The sequence below is a fragment of the Mustela erminea genome, chromosome 3 (assembly GCF_009829155.1).
Source record: "Mustela erminea isolate mMusErm1 chromosome 3, mMusErm1.Pri, whole genome shotgun sequence".
NCBI classification, from domain to species: Eukaryota; Metazoa; Chordata; class Mammalia; order Carnivora; family Mustelidae; genus Mustela; species Mustela erminea.
Window position 1 is genome coordinate 98,179,095 of NC_045616.1, and position 22,102 is coordinate 98,201,196.

Sequence of the window (22,102 nt, forward strand, 5' to 3'; positions counted from 1 at the left end):
ATTTTCTTAATTTATTTGGGGGACAGAGAGAGAGCATGAGTGGGGAATGGGGCGGAGGGAGACCTCTGGACCCTGGGATCATGACCTGAGCCAAAGGCATCTGCTTAACCAACTGAGCCACCCAGGAGCCCCGTTGACTGTTTCTTTTAAACCTCAACTCAGTCTTGAGATTGGACCATTTCGATCTCAGCATTACATGTTTGGCAGCCATAAAGAAAGTTATGGGAGACTTTTTTCTAGATTTTCAGGGACATGATCATCAAAAAAGAATGTCAGAACACATCTGAAGGCAAGAAGCCCAAATGCTGCTTTATTCAGAGGGAGAAAAATTAATACGATTCAGAATATAGTCACCATGGACATAGATAATTCTATTTTAAGGAAGATTCTGAGTAGAAAGAGCCCCTAGGGAAAGCAGGCTGTTCTAGAATTTATAGCATTTTCCTTAGGCAGTTGAGGGAAGCAAAACAGGGCTTGCTCCTTTCCAAAGAATGTTCTGAACCATATTTATTTTAAAAATATCTTACAATTTAATTTTCCTTTGCATTAAATGTATGATTCAGGAACATTTTCTTCCCTAAGTGAAAAACACAATATGTCCAGTTATTCAAAAACAAACACATGAGAATCATTCACGCATTTATTGAGCTCTTTTTTGTGTAGGACCTAGAGCTAAACCCCAGGGGAATAAAGATGAATTAATCAAATCTGTTACTCTGCAAGAGCTCATAATGTGATATATAGGTTGATAAAAGGAGGAGAGATAAAGTAGACTTCAATTTTATAAGGATAGGAAAGGAGAAAGGGAAAAAGACAGGTATTGACATCATCTCTGTGCCATGGATTATCTGTATATTATGTCCCAAAACTTCAGACATGATGAAAGGTATAAAAATAAAGTGAAAATCCTCCAGATTCCTACCACCCAGAGACTGCTGCATGCTGTGGACCAAATGTGTCCCCTGCCCACTGGAATTCATAAGTGGCGGTCCTGACTTCCAGTGTTACAGGAGGTGTGGTGTCTGGGAAGCCATAGCGTTTCCATGTTCTCATCCCGGTGGGGTCCTCATGATAGGATTAGTGTCCTTAAAAGAATAAAGCAGAGTAGTCTGTCCCTCTGGTACCTTTCCTCTCTCTCCCTCTCCTTTCCTTCTTCCCTTTCTTTCCCCCGGCCCCTGCCTTCTCCCCAAGACAACAATATGAGAATACAATAAGCAGACAACCATCTTCAAGCCAGGACTTAGCCATGCTGACATCTTGATCTCTGACTTCTCAGCCACCAGAACTGTGGGAAATAAATGTCTAGTGTTGAAGTCACCCAATCTGCGGTATTTCATTATGGCAGCCCTAGCAGACCAAGACCACAGTTGGTGCATTACTTTCTGTTTTGGGTGTGTGTGTATGTGCATTACTTTCTAGAATTGTATATGTCTACTTGGGAGATGCATAATGTGTAAAACATCGATTCACAGTATACATGATTATATATGGCTAAATTGGAATAATTTGCAATTAGCAATGTGTCGTAAGTATAACCTATATTTGAATGATAATAGATGTTCTATACTGTAATTATGTATGTATGTATTTATTTATTTATTTTTAAAGATTTTATTTATTTATCAGAGAGAGAGAGGGAAAGAGAGCGAGCACAGGCAGACAAAATGACAGGCAGAGGCAGAGGGAGAAGCATTCTCCCTGCCGAGCAAGGAGCCCGATGTGGGACTCGATCCCAGGATGCTGGGATCATGACCTGAGCCGAAGGCAGCTGCTTAACCAACTGAGCCACCCAGGCATCTCTATACTGTAATTTTTTAAAGTAAGTTCTACACCCAGCTTACAGCTTTAACTCATGACCCTCAGATCAAGAGTAACATGCTCTAATGACTAAGCTAGTGAAGCGCCCCCATATTCTATAATTTCTAGTTTAAAAGTTACCATCTATTTAAAAGTCACAATAAATACTACTTTGTGAATATAATTTTCTCTACTATTGGAGAACCCTGTAATAAGCATATTTATACATCCTTGTGAACTTATTTTTTATTTTCTTAATACAAATGTGAAAGTGGTTACTGGATTTTGGAGAGTATATACTCTTTAAAGAGTATATACTTACTTATCTTTAAAGAGTATATACTTGATACATATTTCTTTTTTTTTTAAAGATTTTATTTATTTGACAGAGAGAGAGATCACAAGTAGGCAGAGAGACAGAGAGAGAGAGGGGAGGAAGCAGGCTCCCTGCGGAGCAGAAAGCCGGACGCGGGGCTCGATCCCAGGACCCCGGGATCATGACCTGAGCCGAAGGCAGAGGCTTTAACCCACTGAACCACCCAGGTGCCCCTCGATACATATTTCTGATAACATCCCCAAAATTAACTACAGGAATCATAGTTTTCATACAACTTTGCCAGTAATGACATTCTCAATACTTTTTTTTAGGTATAAAAGACATACAATATTACGTTAGTTTCAGGTGTACAGTAAAGTGATTTGACATTTATGTACCTTGCCCAATGGCCACCACAATAAATCTAGTTACTGTCACCTTAAAAAGTTAATACAATGTTATTGACTATATTCCCCATGCTGTACATTACATCCCTATAACTATTTTTTGTATCCACAAGTTTGGGTCCTGTTTTGTTTTGTTTCTTTGTTTCTTAGATCTCATGTATAAATGAAACCAAATGGTATTTGTCTCTCTCTGTCTGACTTACTTCACTTGAAATAGTAGCCTCAAGGTCCAACCATGTTGTTCAAATGGCAAAATTTCGTTTCCGATTTTTACGACTGAGTAATGTGTAATATATATATAATGTAATATGTTATATATATATATCTCACATATCACATATATATATCATATATATTTCACATATGGATATATATACATATATATATCACATATGAATAAAGAAAATGAGAAATATCTATCTATCTAGATAGATATTTATAGATATCTATCTAGTCAAAGAAAATGAAAACACTAAACCACCTAAGTGCCCATCAAAGGATGAATGGATAAAGAAAATGGGAGATATCTATCTATCCATTCATCCTTTGATGGGTGCTTAGGTTGTTTCCATATGTTGGCTATTATGAATAATGCTGCATTGGACATGTGCGTGGCATATATCTTTTTGATTTAGTGTTTTCATTTTCTTTGAATAGATACCCATACTTATGTATGTTATACATAAGTTGACCATATATATGTGGATTATTTCAGGACTCTTTCTTGTTGGAAAACTCTTCATCTCTTCTTCAGATATGAATGATAAACTTGCTGGGTAGAATATTTTTAGTGAGCAGTTTTTTCGTTTTTGGGTGTTTTTTTTGTTTTTTTTTCACTTTGTATATGTCATAACCCATTCTTTTCTGCTTTGCAAAGTTTCTGGTGAAAAAAGTGTCGATAGCCTTATGGGCTTTTCCTTGTACATAATAATCTGTCTTTCTCTTGCTGCTTTTAAGATTCTGTCTTCAACTGTCGACATTTTTATTTTAGTATGCTTTGGTGAGGCTCATTTGGTGTGGTTCATTTCATTTGAAACTCTCTAGAATACCTGAATCTGGATGTCTGTTTCTTTCCTTAGGTTAGGGAAGATTTCATCTATCATTTATTTCTACAAATAAACTCTCTACCCCATTCTCTCTTTTTATAGGACCTCTATAGTGCGAATGCTATTTTGCTTTATATTGTTGTAAAGGTCCCTTAAGTTATTTATTTTTCTAAAAATTCTTTTTTTTTTTTTCTGCTTTGTGAGGTGAGTTCCACTGCCCTGTCTTCGAGCTCACTAATCCATTCTTCTACTTTTTCCAGTCTGCTATTGAATCCTCTAGCATGTTGTTCCCTTTGGTTATTGTCTTCCTCAGCTCCATGACTTCTATTTGGTACTTTAGTTTTTCTCTTTCTTTGTTGAAGTTCTCACTGCATTCAGTCGTTCTTTTCCTGAGTTCAGTGAGCATCTTTATGACCATTGTTTTGAATTCTTTATCAGGAGGGTTACTTATCTTCATATCACTAAGGTCTTTTTCTTTTGTTTGGAATATATTTCCCTATTCCCTCATTTTGCTTAACAGTTTGTGTTTGTTGCTATGTATTAGGCAGAACAGCTATATTTCTCTGTCTTGAAAGAGTGAACTTGTGAAGGTAATAATCCTTCTCTTTCAATTTGCCCAGCTCTCAGTTGTCTCTCGAACTTCTGTAATTGTTTTAACTGCCTGACTTATTCTTGATATGCCCCCATTGTTAGGTGTGTGTGTGTGAAGACTTATCAGTCATCCAAGGGAAGGAATCTTATTTAGTACCTAGTTCCAGGTTGATTGGAATTCAGACTCCAGCATCAGCTTTTAAAGTGTGCCAATATACACAATTCTGTGGGACTAAAGTTGTAAACTCTGCTGACTTCCAGACCAGGAGATCTAACGGTGTTCCCTTGATAAGGGTTGCGAAAATCAGGGCTCCAGACAAGTGTGTAAGTCCCTTTCTGAGAAGTGTTTTGAGTCTTACTGAGGCCAAGTGGTAGACAAGGATTGTATCTCCCTACTTGCATTCCCTGGATTCACTTCCTTAGCCCTAGGTGTGTGGCCAACCTGAAGCCTCTTTGTCAGACCGAAGCTCCAGACTAAGAAAATAAGCATTTTTCAAGAAAGACTTGGGGTATGTTTCAACCCACTATCTATACAGTGCCCTCAGAGTGGTGCCTGATAAGAACTGTCTTTCTGGTGGCTGTGGTCCTGTGAAACTCTGGATCATTCATCCTCAAGACCACCAGGTCATCAAGGAGTTTCCCCTGTGTGAACTGCATGCATACTCTGGCTTTAGTAAGCCTGCTAGAGAGTGTGGCAGAAAGGACTTCAGAAAGGTGGTGGGGACATGGTTTGATTGTATACAGTAGGCTTTAGCAGTGCAGCAAAGGAGTGCCTTGTCTGTGAGAGCATGCTGGCCTTAGGCTAGGCATAGGAGAATGACACAACTGTTTGCACTCACCTGGATGGAGCCAGGGATCTAGGGAGCCTGCAACCAACTGTGCTGTCCTGCCTCAGCAAATGTCCCAACTGCTCACCCTTGGCTGTACCACCAAAGCATAGGAGGGTACAGGATTTGAGCTCATCCACTTGCCCTAGCAGGCTATGTGGAAAGTGCCACAATGGTGTTCCCCTATACCTCCATCTCTGAGTAGTGTCTCAGACATCCCCTACCCACCCCCACCCCCCAGCCAATGCCTCAAGATCATTAAATAAATCTCCTTCACATATACTCTAGGTACTTTTCAAGCTATGTTTTCATTAGGTCTTGGGATGAGACCACATGTGAGCCCCCAAAAGGGGAAATTTTAGTTTCCTCTGGCACTTTGGGATTCTTGGACATCTGCCCTGTTGATTTCCCGAGCTGGGTATATTGGCAGCCCATCTTTCCAGTGCAGATACCAAGAGCTGGGGTGCCTAGTGCAGAGTCCCAATACCTTGCTCCTCTAGGAGACATGCCTGTCTGATGAGATTCTTCCCTATTTCGTTTGTGGTAATTGGTGAAAGGCTTATGAGACTATGTTTCTGCCTCTCCTACCCATATCTTTTGGTCCTTTGATACTTTGCTTTAAAAAGTAGTTCATCTAGTGTTCAGATCTTTTCAGAGGGAAATGATCCATATGTAGCTATAGATTGGGTGTGTCTATGGGAAGAGGTGAGTTCAGAGTATTACTATATTGCCCCTCCTTCTGAATGCTTTTTATATCTGTCACACTAACAAGTAAATATGATAAATAAATTTAAAAAATTTTAGTATCTTTGCCTTCTATTATTTGGATGTATTATATGATATTTGCAAATTTGGACATCTTATTAGATATCTGTATGTCCCAACACTTCTGTAAATTGTGATTTGTGTCCTTTGTCCACTTTCTTTTTTAAGGACTGATTTTTTTCCTCACTGGTTTATATGAGACCATAACACATTAGGGATATTATTTGTAATAGATGGTACAAATATTTTCTATTACTTATTTTGAATGTATATAAATGCCTCATAAATAGGTTGAAATAGTCAGAGACTAAATTAGCTTCTCATCCTTGTGTATTAATGCATAAATCTGTCCGAGGAGAGAATCAACTTTGTGAAGAAACAAACTCTAATCAAAACTTGGAGAAACATTCGATTTCTCTGAACTTCATTGAGTACAGTTTATTAGCCATATTTGAAATAACTAATTGACTGTGATACTTGATCTAACACAAACAGCTCAGCTATTGACACAACGACCTGGGCTATTATTCCCAGCAGCAAATTTCAGTTTGACAAAACTATCAAAACAAATTAAGCTGATGTTATTCTATCTGCCTAATGAGACAGAGGGCAGCCAGAGGCCAAACTTAATCCCTGAGAGCCTGCATCCTTGTGCTTCTCCCTCAGGGGTCACTCTTCCAGTCTCAAGGAGACACTCCTTTGGGAAAGGCTCCATTGAGTAACTGTCCTAGCCCTTTGGGAGGATATTCTTTTTCAGGGAAATTTTGAAGTTTTTTATTTTTCTTCAGACCACAGCAATTGAAGAGTGCTCTCAGAGTTAGACTGATGGATTAGATGGTCTGAAAACACACTTCCCCCTTGCCATGTCTTCCTCTGATCTAAACCTTCAGATTTGAGACACAGAAATTTTTACATGAAAATTAGGTTTATTCGGAATACTAAATCAAAGTAGCCCTGGAAGTAAATTAAATATGTACTTAAATTTTATCTATTTAAATATGTATACATTTAACTTCTGCCCCATTTTTGTATTTCACAACTTCCTTCCTTCTATACATACAGACTTCTCAACATTTCCACCCTCACAGAAAATAAAATGTGTCAGCACTACACAGCACAAATTGGCATGCTTTCCCCAAAGAGTGCCCGTTGTTTGAAACTCTTTGCCATTTGAAAGAGCCAAATGGAGAAAAAAATGTCATGGGCATTTGATGAAACAAATTTGCAGACACTCAAATGCTTCAGCCACTGATGCCTCTTGGGGAAATTCTGAAAAACATCCTATCTGTAAACAATCTGGTTCAGTGCCACATGTTTTTTAAATTTCTTTGCCTGTTGACATTTAAAAAAAAAAAAAGGAAAACATTTGCATGTGAAAACAGGACCTTTTGTTTCTTAAACATGTACTGTATCATAGAATTAAAACGAAATAGGTCATCTGGCCCAATTGCTTGTGAAGGATCATTTTCTAAAGAACTCTTCCCAGTGCTTTGGCCAACCTCATCTTGAACTGCTAAGATCTTTCTTATGGCCATGTTCTCAAGTTAAAAGAACTTATTATTAAAATGAGAAATTCCAGAACTAATGTTTTCTCTTTTATCTATCTATAGCATTTCTTTTTCTTTTCCTTAGATTGGATTCTTTTTTTTTTTAAGTAGTTTTATATTGCTGTAATTTTTGTCCATCAACATATTTCTGAAAATTCTCCAAGGCTCATGATATGATTTCAGCTCCCCAGCTTCTGAAGCTGTTTTAAGCCACATGACTTCTTTGACTAATAAAATAGGAGAAGTGGTGCATTTAACTTCCAGCTTATGCCTCCTTCATTTGCTACCTGCGAGGACTGCAGAAGTGCATTCCTAGGTGATGTTTCCATTCAGAGGGTCTCTTAGTAACTATGATGAATAGAGTCCCTCTTCATCACACCTTGGATGGATGTTGTAAAGAAGAAATAAATTCTTCTGCTAAATAAAATATTAAGCCATTTGCCACCTGTAACTGATAGCCTGCAAAAATTTTAATGACAAGCAAATTAAATTGAAATGAACGGAAGATTTGGTCTTTCTTGATAATAACCAAAGGAATAAATATCTTTCTCACTGACTAAGTCTAGCATCACTGCCACCACGTGACACACTATGGATCTGAAATCTCTGTTGAAGTTGCTTATGTATAGCATTTAAGCTGTATAGTTTAGGTTAGGTGAGCTTGAGATGATTGTACAGGGACAGAGTGGGGATAAGGACAGGAGAAGATGGTATGAATCAGGTCTTCACTTATTACAAAATCTCAACATGAAAGAAACTGTATGACAGGTTGAATGATGGGTAAAGACTGCACCGGATATGTTATGTCACATCCCAGCCTCTAGGAAGATAACATTACTCTTCCAGAGAGAGTAATATTAGATACTATCTAGATAACTAGCAGTTATCCCCAGAAATAAAGACCCAATTTCTATACTATTTGTATTCTTTTATGGGGAGAAAATCCATATCAAATAAATGGATATTATCATACATTATTAAATATTTTGCTTCCTTAAATTCTGCAAACGTATATTCATTAAATCTTTTCTATGAAGGAATATTTCTCTGAAGGGCTATCGAAATGACAATGACAGCTTTTGTCTTGCCCTAAGTGACAGCACAGTGGCTGTTTTGCATTTCCTATGAATTTCCATTTGCAAAACCTTATGCATTAGGTTAGACCTATTTTGATTTTGTGATTCTATTAGGTTAGGGACCCTGGGGAGCAGATTACTGGAGGTGGCTCTTGGGAGTGACACCTGTAAAGGAAGGGGAAGCAGAAATGCAATAGCAGCCTCAGCAATTCTGTGGGGGTTGTGAAGCAGGTCTGCCTTTCAGAATTGCCCTCTAAGGAAAGAGACCTGGTCTTGTCTTCAGTCTAAGGAAAGAGACTGGCCAACCAGTCATTGGATACAAGATGATCCCATGAAGAGGGATGACCCTGGAGCATCAGAGCTCTTTCAGCTGAGGGAAATTCCTAGAGAGAGACTCAGCTTTGAGTCATCATCAAGCACAATGAACTCAAAATCAATCAATTGATCTAAATGTAAAACCTAAAACTAGAAGACTTCTGGAGGAAAACAAGAGAAAGTATTTGTGACCTTGGGCAAAGATTTCCTAGATCAGATACCAAATGCCTGATAAATGAAAGTACAAAGTGATAAATTAAACTTCATAAAAATTAATAACTTCTGCCCTTCTAAAGACACTGTTAAGAGAATGAGAAGAGTAACCAGAGACTGGAGGAAGTAACTGCAAAACACATAATCTGAAAAATTACTTGTGTCTAGAATACATAAAGAACTTTAACCCAATAATAAATGACAAGAAAGGGACAAAAGGTTTCAATATATACTTCACCAAATAAGACATAAGGATGGCAAAGAAATACAAGAAAAAGCACTCGACATCATTAGCTATTAAGGAGATGCCAATGCAAGCCACCCCGGGATAGGGCTACATCTATCAGAATGGCTGGAACTTAAAAGGCTGACCCTAACCAGGCTTGGAGAGAATGTGGATAAACTGAAACTCTTGACATGCTGGTGGAAATAGTAAAATGATACCACCACTTTGAAAACCAGTTTGATGGTTTTCAAGAAAATTAAAAGTATATCTACCATTTGATTCAAGCACTTCACTCTTAGGTATTCACCCAAGAGAAAAGAAAGCATATGTCCACACAAACACCTGTATAGGAATGTTTATAGCAACTTTATTTGTAAGATTCAAACACCAGAAATAACCTAAATGTCAGCAACAGGTGAAGGAATAAACAAACATACATTCAATACAGTGGAATACTATTCAATAAAAATGAATTATTGACACACACTACAACATAGATGAAGCTCAAAATAGTTTGGCCAAGTGGAAGATGCCAGTAAAGGGGGTATGTACTGTGTACCTCCACTTATGTAAAGCTCAAGGAAACATAAAATAATATACAGTGACACAAAACAAACCAATGCTTCTTTGAGAATGATCTATAGGCAGGTAAGGAGAAGTGGGTGAGAGAGATGAGTATGAGAAACTCCTGGGGGTGATGGATAGTTTCCTTCTCTCTCTCTCTCTCTCTCTTTTTTAAGATTTTATTTATTTATTTATTTCACACAGAGAGAGCGATCACAAGTAGGCAGAGAAGCAGGCAGAGAGAGGAGGAAGCAGGCTCCCTGCCGAGCAGAGAGCCAGACCTGGGGCTCGATCCCAGGACCCTGAGATCATGACCTGAGCTGAAGGCAGCGGCTTAAACCACTGAGCCACCCAGGTGCCCCGATAGTTTCCTTCTCTTGACTGGTTTGTACATATGTCAAAAGTCAAGTTTACTTCAGTAAAAGAGAGACAGAAGGAAGGGAGGAAGAGAAGGAGGGAAGGACGGAGGGAGGAAAGGAGAAAGAGTAAGGAAGGAAGGAAAGGAGGAAAGAAGGGAGGACAGGAAGGAAAGGAAGAGAGAAAAAAAGAGAAGGAGAAAGAACAGAGGAAAGAAAGAAATCCAAAACAGAAAATTTTGTGACATCATTTCTCATGAATTAAAGTGGAAAATATATATATATATTTATATTTATATTTATCTCCAATTTTCTAGAATAGATACAAATCTTTGTTTAAATATACATAGAAATAGAGTTCTATATTGATCTCATTCTAAGAATAAATAGGAATATTTCCTTTAAATCATTTGAAATGGTCCTTTAAAACACAAGTGATATATTAACAAATGATTTGAAAGTTTGGTCCTTAATGGGAAGAATATTCTGAAAGCCATTTTAGAACATTAAAATTTAGAAATACGAGAATGCGATGAAATACCTGCTTCCTACAAACATAATGCTATATCATACCAAGTATTAAAAGAACAGATTTTATACAATTTCACACAATTTAAGGCATTGCTTGCCTTGCCCAGTTTATCAAATGCAAAAACCTTTCAGCTACTCCAAAAGGTTATTTTGGAGAGCTGTCTTTCTATGTTGTATGCTATGAATTTGACCTCACAAAAATTTTTAAAAAGGTGCTTTCAGGGGCGCCTGGGTGGCTCAGTGGGTTAAGCCGCTGCCTTCGGCTCAGGTCATGATCTCAGAGTCCTGGGATCAAGCCCCACATCGGGCTCTCTGCTCAGCGGTGGGCCTGCTTCCTCCTCTCTCTCTGCCTGCCTCTCTGCCTGCTTGTGATCTCTGTCAAATAAATAAATAAAATCTTAAAAAAAAAAAAAAGGTGCTTTCATTTTTTTTGGCACCTAAGATGATTCTTTAATGAAGTCATCACTAAATTGCAACTTGGAAGCTAAAGGGTTTGTGAGATTTTATAATAAGCTTAGTTTTGCACAATGGGCGAACTACTTCATACATATTCTAGCATTGATGAATTCAGGCCCACATCCTCACTTTTGGAGGATGTCACATAACCAGTGACATCATGTGTTTTACATAATTCATCTCCGTGTGTCACAGTTGGCAGGAATGGTTCAGAGGGAGAAATCCTGAGCCAGGTATCCGGTTCAGGTCAAGCCTCCTTGCAATAGAATTTTTATTTCCTAAACAGCTTTGAATGAGATGATTTATATGTACTAGCTGCTCTCTGTCAGAAGATATTAAAATGCAGCAAAGGCAACAGTTTAAATAACATCTGCATCCTCCAACAGGCCCAGAAGAATAGGGTGCAGATAAACAGGGACAACCTGGCCCCTGAGTTGTGGATCTAAAAAAAAAAACAAAACTAACACCTCATTATGCTGGGATGTTCCTCCTATCGGGTACACACATATTCCTTGATCACTCAACAGCTGAAATCATTCCCCTCCTCCCCGAATCTGAATTTCTTAATTTCTAATGTGGTAATAATGAAAAGGAAAGTGTCAGTCAGCGAGTGATGATTCTGAAACCCACCACCCTCTGCTGCTGTAGGGAATCAGCGGGACGGCCTCTGTTGATGACCGAGGACTATACCTCGTGCTCGGTCCATTTGTTCTGTTTCAGACAATGATGACTGAGTGCTGTTTTGCTCTCACAGACTCTGTCCTGTGGACATAGAGATGAACAAAGAAAGGCCAGTTCTCCCTCTAAGAATGTAGTTTACCAGGAGAGTCCAAAAATTAAAGTAGTGTTCAAAGAAGAGTACAGTAAAGACAAAATAGGGAACTACCACATCCAGATATCCAGATGGGAGGAGCTTGTTTCTATATGTGGGTGGTGCAGACGTCCTCACAGAATTCAACAGATTTCATCCTTCAGTGTCAATGTCTTGGGCGTAAGCAAACTGTCACTGTTTAAAAGACGCATCTGGGATCCACCTGCAAGCTAGTGTGTACCGCCTGGTACACAGCAGAATGAGGCTCTGCTGAGTGACCATTCTAAGAGTTGCAAGACCTGAAAGGCACTGTGGGATGAGCAGACAGCACTAACTGTGGATGTCTTATGGCCTTGAGATCTCTAATTCTAACCTCCTCCAGCTAAATGTATTCTTTTGGAAATGTAAAAACACTGTAGAACCAGCTACGTGCAGCCCCAGGGCTCCCAACTGTATTAAATGTAAATTGAAAGCATTAGATTCTGAACTCCAGGAAGCTAATTGGGAGCCCTGGGCAGAAATCTTACATGTGGTAATTGGCACCTTGTCCTTTGCCGTGTCATACGCAGCCAACCAGAGGGTTATCTCTAGGGTGCTAATTGATTAGCATTGTTAGAGGGAAAGGCAGTAAATGGAATTGGTGAGCTGAAGTCTGTAAATTTCCAAAACTGCAATTTCACTGCTAATCCAAGGGTTCCAAGAGGAGAAACAAAATGGTTTCATATGGTACTGGTGAGTAATACTTTCTCTGTGGACAACAGAATTATAAACAGCTCCAACATATGTATTAAAAATCTTCATTATTAGGCTTTTTTTTTTTTTTTTTTTTTTTTTGCCAACTGACAAAAAAAGGCAATGTAGGATTAAAGGATCACTACGGTTAGTAAGTAGATTTTTAATAAAATCCATGTTCTACTAGTCTAAGCTGGCCTCCCTTGATGTCCATTTATTTAACAAAACCCTCCTCCTGAAAATAAGTATGGATTTCAGAGATACAACCAGTCTGTCTGGGTCAGGATAAGTGAACGTAACTCAGAAAAGAGATGTTAATGTTTTTGAAAAAATAAGGACAAGAATGGGCTTCTGGATATGCACTTCACTAGATCAGTGGTTCTTAGCTGGTGATGCTGAGATGGGATGGGAGTGGTAGGGCAGAGCTGCTGAATCCAGAAAGAAATCAAGAAATCCAAGAGCAAAGTCCCCCCAGCCCACAGGGGAACCCATTGGAATGCTATTGATTCTAAATAACTATACTTCAGTGCACCGGTAGGTACACCAACCATTTCCACAACCCAAAATCATATTCAAAGTAGAAGTTCATCATCCTGATTTTATGGATGACATACAAGACCCTGAGAGCTTAAATGACTTGGTTATGGTCACATAGCTCGGAGGTGAGACACCTGAGCCTGATTCCTAGTCCTGTGATCTTTGTTCCATACCACACTGCTACAGGGAGTAGCTGAAAGGGTTGTTCCATTAGAGCTGAAAGGGTTGTTCCAGAAATGTCTATAGTGGAGTCTAAGGGATCCTTACTAAAACTGAATCAGGGGTGTAAAGATAGCTTCTTTTTTCTTTTTTTAAAGATTTTATTTATTTATTTGAGAGAGAGAGAGAGAGTATGAGAAGGGGAAGGGTCAGAGGGAGAAGCAGACTCCCTGCCAAGCAGGGAGCCCGATGCGGGACTCGAGCCCAGGACTCCAGGATCATGACCTGAGCCGAAGGCAGTGGCTTAACCAACTGAGCCACCCAGGCGCCCAGCTTTTTTTTTTCTTTAAGAGAAATTCTCAAATTCTCTCATAAAAGTGGAGGACTAGTGTAATGCGCTCCCATCTCCCCATCACCCAGCCACAACATTTCTCAACAGCCTTCACACTTGCTCTCTGAGGCCGAGATAGGTACAAGATGAGGCTCAAGGTAAAAAGAACCTCGCTGTCTGAGGGCATAAGAGAGCTCACAGAAGAGACAAGATCTCAAGGGTCAGAACTAAGTATGCCATCATCCCACTTGAAAGAGCATGAACTAGAAATATCTAGAATAGACTGTGATTTCACCCTTAGCCTAAATAAACCACATAATGTGATTTACCCAGTCTGTACCTTGTTTGAATTCCAGAATTTCCTCACATACAAGCAAAGACTTTGGAGTAACCAGAATGTCTGTGATACTGTAGGGCCACACCACAGCACCCCTAACTTACCTACTGCCCAGTAATATTGCTTAGTTGGCACTCTACCCACTTGGCCGCATTCTACCAGACAAAAAGATATTCCATGCTTTATTTTTACAATCCTTACTAATAAAATGAGAAAGCAAACTGTATCAGGAAAGTCTCAGCATTAATTAAAGAAGTTTCCATTTTATTGACTGTAATGCTTAAAAAAAAAAAAAAGAATTCAGGCAAACTTCATCTCTTACCGGTTTTTTGTTCCTTTGTTGTATATTTGACTCTGAACTTGTAGACGTGGTGCTGAAATAAAGTTAAGAGTTTAGAATTCCAAAATTTTATTTCAGGTGTGCACATACTTGTATATACACACACCCCCCACATCAAATAGATCTTTACACTGTGTCATTGAAGGTAATTGTTATAAAGTATTTCCTCCAAATGTCAATTTCTGAACTTTTCTAAAGGAAATCAAAACTATGGAATGTAAACTTCACTCAAAAAAGATAAAATAGCCTTTAAAGGTTCTCTTGAGAATAAGCAGTCTGAACAGTACAGTCTGTTCTGAAAACCTGCAAAATCTCTTATTTCAACTAAAAAAAGAAAAAGGAAAATGTGGAAGAAAGCATACCATCCTGCAAAACAGCAGATGTGGGGAGTTCTTTGTCTCCTACACTCTTGGTCACTCAATCTCTCTTTCTAGGATCATTTCCAGTAGTTTACAAACATGCTGTTATTTATTGCATCTTGAGCCCTCTTAACCCTTTACTTTCTGCTTGATTACCCTGAGCCCCTTTATAATGAGGATGTATTCTCACTGCCTCTCCTGTTTTCTGTTAAGGCAGCAGCTCTGCATCCAGACTCTCACAAGCACTATTCCACAGAAACTGCATCAGCGATCTCCACATCACTGTTGTAGTGATCATTTGTCACATCTCACTTTACTTGACAGCTTTTGACATGATTCTTGCTTCCTCTTTGACAGGCTCTCTGCACTTGGCTTCCAGGATGTCCTAAGGTCCCAGGTTTTCTTTCTGCCCTCCCCCTGCTGCTCCCTCTCAGTGTCCTTTGATGGTTCTTTCTCTCTCCCTGCACTCTCAGCTTTGGCATACTCCAAGGCCTCCTCTCTCCTCTAGTCACATGTCATCCAACCTCATGGCTTTAAATTCATCAAGATGGGGGCCTGGGTGGCTCAGATGGGTAAGCATCTGCCTTTGGCTCAGGTCATGATCTTGGAGTCCTAGGATCAAGCCCTGCACCAGTTCCCTGCTTAGCAGGGAGCCTCCTTCTCCCTCTTCCTCTACTATTCCCGCTGCTTGTGCCCTCTCGCTCTTTCTGGCAAATAAATAAATAAAATCTTTTTTAAAAATTAAAAAAATGGGGCACCTGGGTGGTTCAGTGGGTCAAGCCACTGCCTTTGGCTCAGGTCATGATCTCAGGGTCCTGGGATCGAGTCCCACATCGGGCTCTCTGCCCAGCGGAGAGCCTGCTTCCCTCTCTCTCTGCCTGCCTCTCTGCCTGCTTGTGATCTCTGTCAAATAAATAAATAAAATATTTTAAAAAATTAAAAAAATAAATAAATTCATCTGTATGCTAATCACTGCCAAATATGCATTTCTAGACTTCTCCCTTGAATTCCAGATTCATTCATGCAATTGCCTTCTTGACATCTCCACTCTAAGATCACTCTGAGATCTCTCTAATCGAGATCTCAGTTTCACCATTTCCAAACCTAACTCCTAATTTCTACCTCCAGTCTTCTGCTTGCAGTCTTCCCCATATCAGTTGATGATGACGGATTACCTTCCACTCACTCAGACTGACACCTTGACTTCTCTCTTTGTCTCAGAATCCATATCCAATCCAACAGGAAACTCTTGGCTCTATAGTCACAGTATATCCAGTATCTGGCCAACTCACCGTCTTCACTGCTAACACCCTGGTCCAACCCTCACACTACCATCAGCTCTTGCCTGGGTTATTGCATTAATCTCCTAAATGGTGCTCTCTGCTTCCAACTTCACCTACTATGTTCTATTTTCAGTACATTGACTATAATAAAAATTATTTCACTGCTCTGCTCAAAACCCTCCAGTCAGAGATCTCATTTCACTCAGAATAAAAGCCCAAACCCTTATAATGGCATATGAAGTCCTAAAGATGTCTCACCCATTTACCCTTCACATCCATTATAAGGCTCCATTCTACTCCCTCCTTCCCCCTCCCATACAACTCCACCTTTGCCTCTCTGAATTCATCTGATATTCTCCTCAATCAGTCCTGCTGGTTTCCTCACTCTTCTTCAACCTCCTCATTAGACTTTCATCTCAAGTCCTAATGACAGGAGCATGTACTCCATAGTTGTCTGCTTGACTCTTTTCCACTCCCTTCTTGTCTTTGTTCAAATATCTTTTCTCAGTGAGGCCTACCATAGGCACCCTTCTTAAAAATCGATCTTTCAGGGAATCTGGGTGGCTTAGTGGGTTAATCATCCAACTCTTGATTTCAACTCAGGACATGAGCTCAAGGTCATGAGTTGAGCCCCAAGTCCAGCTCCATGCTCAGTGAGGGAGTCTGCTTGAGATTTTCCCTCTCCCCTTCCCTCAGCCCTACCCCTGACTTGAGCACTCCCTCTCTCAAATAAATAAGTAAATCTTTAAAAATATAAAATAAAATTGACCTTTCTGCCCTCTATCCATCCTCATGACCTTGCTTAATTTTTCTTTGCTGTACTTACCACCTTCTAGCATACTGTGGAATTTGCTTATTAATTATATTTATTATGTCTCCTTCCAACTGAAAATGCAAACTCCTTGAAGATAGGGAATTTTTTTCTATTGTTATTTTGTTACTCTTTCCTTCACATCTTGAACAGGGCTAGGATGGTCAATAAATATTTTTTAACGAATGAATTAATATGATGGGTGATTTAGTAAACCCCCAATCTCAAAGTCTTGTTCTGCTGCCAACCAATAAGCCTAACTTTAAAATCCCAGAGTACTTTTATCATTTTCTATCCTACTCTTTCCATAACAAACGTATTATTTGATTTCCATGTTACTGTGCATGTCTTTCACTCTTCAAAAACCTTAAAACCTTTTAAAATGTTCACAAAGTAATCAGTGACTATTGAACAAAATTAATTAGATTCCCACTCAGTGGAAGGACATGCTGGGGTTCTAATGTAATTGCTCTTGTCTCCTCCTACCAAATCAGTAAAAACCAGTATTTTGGTGTTTCTACTTGACAGTACCTCTTTATCACAAAATGGAAAACAAATTTTGCCATCACGTTGCTGGACAAAACAACAAATGGTTTTGAAGGACCTTAATAAGGGGCCTCCTCTTCCCATCTAACTCATTTTATCTTCTATCAGTGCCTCTCACAAACATGATATTCTCATTGAACTGTACTACTCAGTGGCCCCAGGCTATGTGTTTGTCCTTTTCTTTGGTTGTTTCCTCTGACAAGAATGCTCTTGCTCTCTTCTCTGTTTGTAAAATTCCTACCTATTCCTCACACCATGACTCAAATTCTACCTCTTCCTGAAGCTTCTTTGATCCTACTGGGCAAATTGTTTCTTGCCTCTGTGTCCACAAGTAGTGTGTGGATATCTGTCTCTTATTATAGCCCTGATCACATTTCATCATATAAATAATTATTTGTCAACCTATGTTTTTGCAACTCCTCAGTGATACTTCCTAGCAGACAAGGAATATCTTCGTTTGTTTTTTATTCATCCGATGGCATACCATCCAAGAAACTAATATATAGTTACTGAATGAAGCACAAAAAAAAAAAAAAAAAATACAAAATGTTGTGGGTACAAGTACCCGTATATACATATTCAGATGTGCCACAAGTGTACAAGAGAAAGAACTATTCAAAACCACCTTCTTTTAATAATGCCTGAAACAAAACTACTGGTCTAAATGTGAGGGAGCTTTGGCTGCCTGACAATAATATTTAAAGGTCATGAGTCATGGCCTCAGAGTAACCATAGCTACTCAGCATACACACAGTACGAGTCATGTTTGTAGCACAATTCAGGAGAAAAAAGCTTCAGAAAGCCTATTAACCTTGAGAGAAAACAAATGAGAATTAACAAACATATTTGTGAAGCTTGTTTTTATTGCAATGGTTTTGTTTTACTTCAGGGTTCCTGGAAAAACTGAGAAAATCCTTTAAATTTCTATCGGCAGGGAGTATTAATAGGACATTTCAGCTTTACAGTCATTTTTTCTCTGTAAGTGACAAGAACATAAATATTTCCTTCCTCTGAGTGAAATATCTGTTTTTCAAACTTTTTACCCCCCCCCTCTTTTTTTTTAACAGGAGTAGTAATCAGTTACCACTTAGTCCGTGTGAATAAAAGATTTTAATAAAACTGGTTTGGAAATATAGCTAGTGAGCACCCAAGTCTTATGGGAAAGAATTTCCTGGGAAAAATGCCTTCTTTATTCCCTAGGTTAATTGCATCCAAGGCCTAATCCTCTTTTCTTGGACTAACATAGGAGCAAATTCCCAATTGGTTTCTATGAACTGTAGAGAAGATCTGTCTCAAGGGCCTGAGAAGAGAAGAAGGATGGAAAAAGAAGTAGGACAGACCACCGGGCACATGGGACAAGTTTGCTCCTCCTTAGAACTGAAGGAGCTGAACGGAACCCACCTAAGGGTTAGCCAAGGTAGTATGTACTCGGCAGTGTCCAAGCTCAAAACCCTGCTCTCCACTTGCATAAATACTTAGTTCCATACGATTCCATATGGAGACCAAAACACCAGTGATAATTTGCAGTGAGAGCACAGTCCTGTTCCTCATTTGGCTTCCCTGCTGGCTGTACACGGGGCTATTTATTTCAAAGTTGTTAATCGCAGGGCATTTTCTCTTCATTCAGTAACATTATGTTCACCTCTTGGATTGTCAGCACATTGACATATTATCTCTTTAGGTGCTGTGTTCAGGGAAATTAAAAGAAAATGAGCATTTGCTAAATTTCATTTTCTTTAACAGACAAAAGACTCTCTCCTTCCCAAAGACTATTAATCTTTTGAAGGTCACAGACCTTTTGCACACAGAAACAACATCTCACAAAATGTTTTGGGGAATTTGTGATTTTCCCACAGCATCTATGGACCATAGACCCCAGGTGAAAAGCCAATAAAAACAAGGCCCACACATTTCATGTAATGAAAATAACTTTTAAAGCCTAACTAAGCAGAGCTGTAGTGTACATATCACAGGATACCACCTGTCACAATCTAGCTCTTTCTACAAAGGAGATATGGCTGTCTCCTATTCCAGGCTTAAAAGAAAATGCGAAGTCGCAGGTGTTTCCACATTTGAAGGGGAAATGCGTATTGTGCCTACTTGTGAATTTCCCCATGATTAACCGTAGATCAGTTAATTACAGGGTTGAGTTTTACGTCCATGTCGGTAGCCAGAGATGATCTGAGTTTTTATTTGAGGAGAGTTGTAATGACCTAGCTTCTGTTGTGGGTATCTCCTGGCAAGGGAATGGTGAAGGTAACATTTCATTACAGTGGTTCCAGTAAACGGCTGGCTCGGCCTTCCCTCCCCATGCCAATAAAATGGTTGGGGTAAGTGTGTGATTGTGATTTTGAGAAGAGCAAGTAAGGGACATTTTATTCATTCAACAAATATTTATTGAATATTTGTTGTCTATCAGACCCTGCCCTATGAAAGCATCATTCAAAGAAAGGGGTCACTTTTCAGGATCAGGTGAAAAGTCTGTCTGATGTTTTCCCCCAGACTTCAAAGAAAGGTTTTCTTTGAAGCACTGAGTAAGATCTCCTTTATCTAGAAATTCCCATGAGTTTTTTTGCGACAGGCGGAGCTGGGAACTCACCTGATTCTCTCCAGGGTTTCAGACCCTGGGGCCACAGATTTCTTGCTATAACATTCTCCCATCTCAGGTCAGGCCCACTGATGTACCCCGTCCATGGGACAGACATCAACTATCCCCATTCCTTAGCTTCAGAATCCCTGTGACTGGTCTGCTGTTCCCTGTTGCTAGGCAACCACAATGGTTGTGGGAAGAACAGTTACTTCCCAAGGGGAAGAAAAAAAAATCTCAATTACAAAGCCACAGTAACTCTTCAAAACATCTCACAAATCAGATCCAATCATGAGTATTCATGTAGAACCACCACAGATTCATCATTTCTTGAAAACGCATTCAAAGCGGGCCAGAAGCAGTGGTTTTGTGCTCAAGCCATGTCCTGCTTGCTTTTGGAACCAGTGCTGACAGCCATGCTGCTGGTCTAAGAGGGTTGCATCCACAGAAATGGGTCGGTTTGCAGGCTGGCAGTAGTTTTTGCCCCAGGCTCCACGCACCCGCCCCCCCCAGCCTTGTGATGATCTTCTTTCCCTGGAATCCAGAGACTGCAAGGTTCTACCTGGCCACATCCTGATGAAGGCTTCTTTCCTGATGCAGGATTGCAGGGGTGGTAAATCGTAGCTGATGAGCTGGCATTCTCTTCACTGTCACAAATTACCTGCACTGCTGCTCCTTCTTGCCTTTGTTTATCCAGAGACACTAGCCACTTTCTTCCAGCAGGTTGCTGTATCTCTCCCTGGATGTGTTCATGGTCCCAGGTCAGCCTGTCTGCACCACACTTCCTGCCCCAGCAGGAAGTGAATGTAGGACTTCTGCAGTCTACAGTTGGGAATCACTTCTGGGTTTGGATTCTTTCTATCCTAGACTCATCCAAACCAGATCACATAGCCTATCCCAAAATAACTTAGGTTGAAATGACAGCAATTTTTCTTATCACAGAATTGATTTCTAGGGATACAGCATATTAGATCAAATAACTGTAAAAGTAGTGAGCATAGTTGGTTGGAACTTATCAGTTAAAGGGTGTAATTAACACTTACTTCTACAATAGGATTTTAAGTCACCCCGATCCTTGGTTTAAACAAAACAAAACCTATGAATAAGTTATGAACTGTGGGGGCACCTGGGTGACTCAGTGGGTTAAGCCTCTGCCTTCGGCTCAGGTCATGATCCCAGGGTCCTGGGATCAAGCCCCACATCGAGCTCTCTGCTCAGCGGGGAGCCTGCTTTCCCCCCTCTCTCTGCCTGCCTCTCTGCCTACTTGTGATCTCTGTCTGTCAAATAAATAAATAAAATCTTTTTAAAAAAAAAGTTATGAACTGTGGAGCGGTTGGTATTCTGAGTGAAAAAGTCCCCTCTAACTAGGTAGGGGTGGAAATACAAAGACTGGGTATTGGCTTCATATCTAGTTAGTAGCCTCTGGAATTCAGAAAATCATCTCACCTCTCTATGCCTTAGCTCTTTTATTTATAAAAGACTTACTTGAGTTGTTTCTGTCCACCCTTCCAACTCTTAACATTCTGTTCTGTTTCCTTACTCCTCTTGTTAAAAAAAAAAGAAAAGAGAAAAAAAAAGAAAAACACAAAAAACAAGAAAAAAAACACAGGGTAAATTATGCTTTAGTGGATTTTAGAGGAATGTGCAGATGTTTGACATGTAGCTGGTTCATAACAACTTATGAAAAAAAGGTCATCTCAATAATGGCTGGTGAAAGGCGATGTAAGCACTAATTATTTATAATGGTTATTAATCTTATCTTACATCTCACTGATCAAAAAGAGAGGTGGGGAGATATGGCTGGTCTAAAAACAGACTTTCAAAAAGTCCTTGAAAAACAAAGTGACTTTTCCACTGTTAATCCTCCTTAAATGAGTATTACTGAAGGATTTCAGAAGGAGGTGGTGAAGAAATTAGCAGGTTTATTGAAGATATGTTGGTCTGCAGAATTCTTGGCTGGCCAGGCTAAATAATGAAATAAATGATACTTAAGGAAAAGTTCTTCTTTACAAATATCATTGAAATTGTCTTGTTTTTTAAAGCTGGACTGAATTAAACAAAAAAACAAAAAACTACAATTTTTCCCTCTAGTTTAAAGGACAAAGGGATTGTTTCAACAAAACTTCTAGAAATATATATAAATCATTGGTACCTCCACCATTAACAATATTTTAAACTAAAAAAACTGTAAACTTGTCAGGGCTTTTGTAGACTACTACATACAATTTGCAGAGTC

General features: G+C 39.4%; 1 protein-coding gene across 4 annotated transcripts in view; it reads right to left on the reverse strand.

The window, feature by feature from the left end:
* The window catches only part of CCDC192 (coiled-coil domain containing 192), a 194,650-nt gene extending 174,275 nt beyond the window's left edge, over window positions 1-20,375 (reverse strand). For 3 of the 4 annotated variants that reach the window (XM_032336841.1, XM_032336840.1, XM_032336842.1), the window contains exons 1-2: window positions 19,879-20,375; window positions 14,263-14,314 (exon numbers count right to left, since the gene is read on the reverse strand). In XM_032336841.1, coding sequence (XP_032192732.1) covers window positions 14,263-14,314; window positions 19,879-19,940 — 114 coding nt within the window. In that variant the 5' untranslated portion in view covers window positions 19,941-20,375. Of the gene's footprint in view, window positions 1-14,262; window positions 14,315-19,878 lie in introns of those variants that run through there. The other variant, XM_032336843.1, reaches the window with a different exon arrangement.
* Window positions 20,376-22,102: the final 1,727 nt, after the last annotated feature.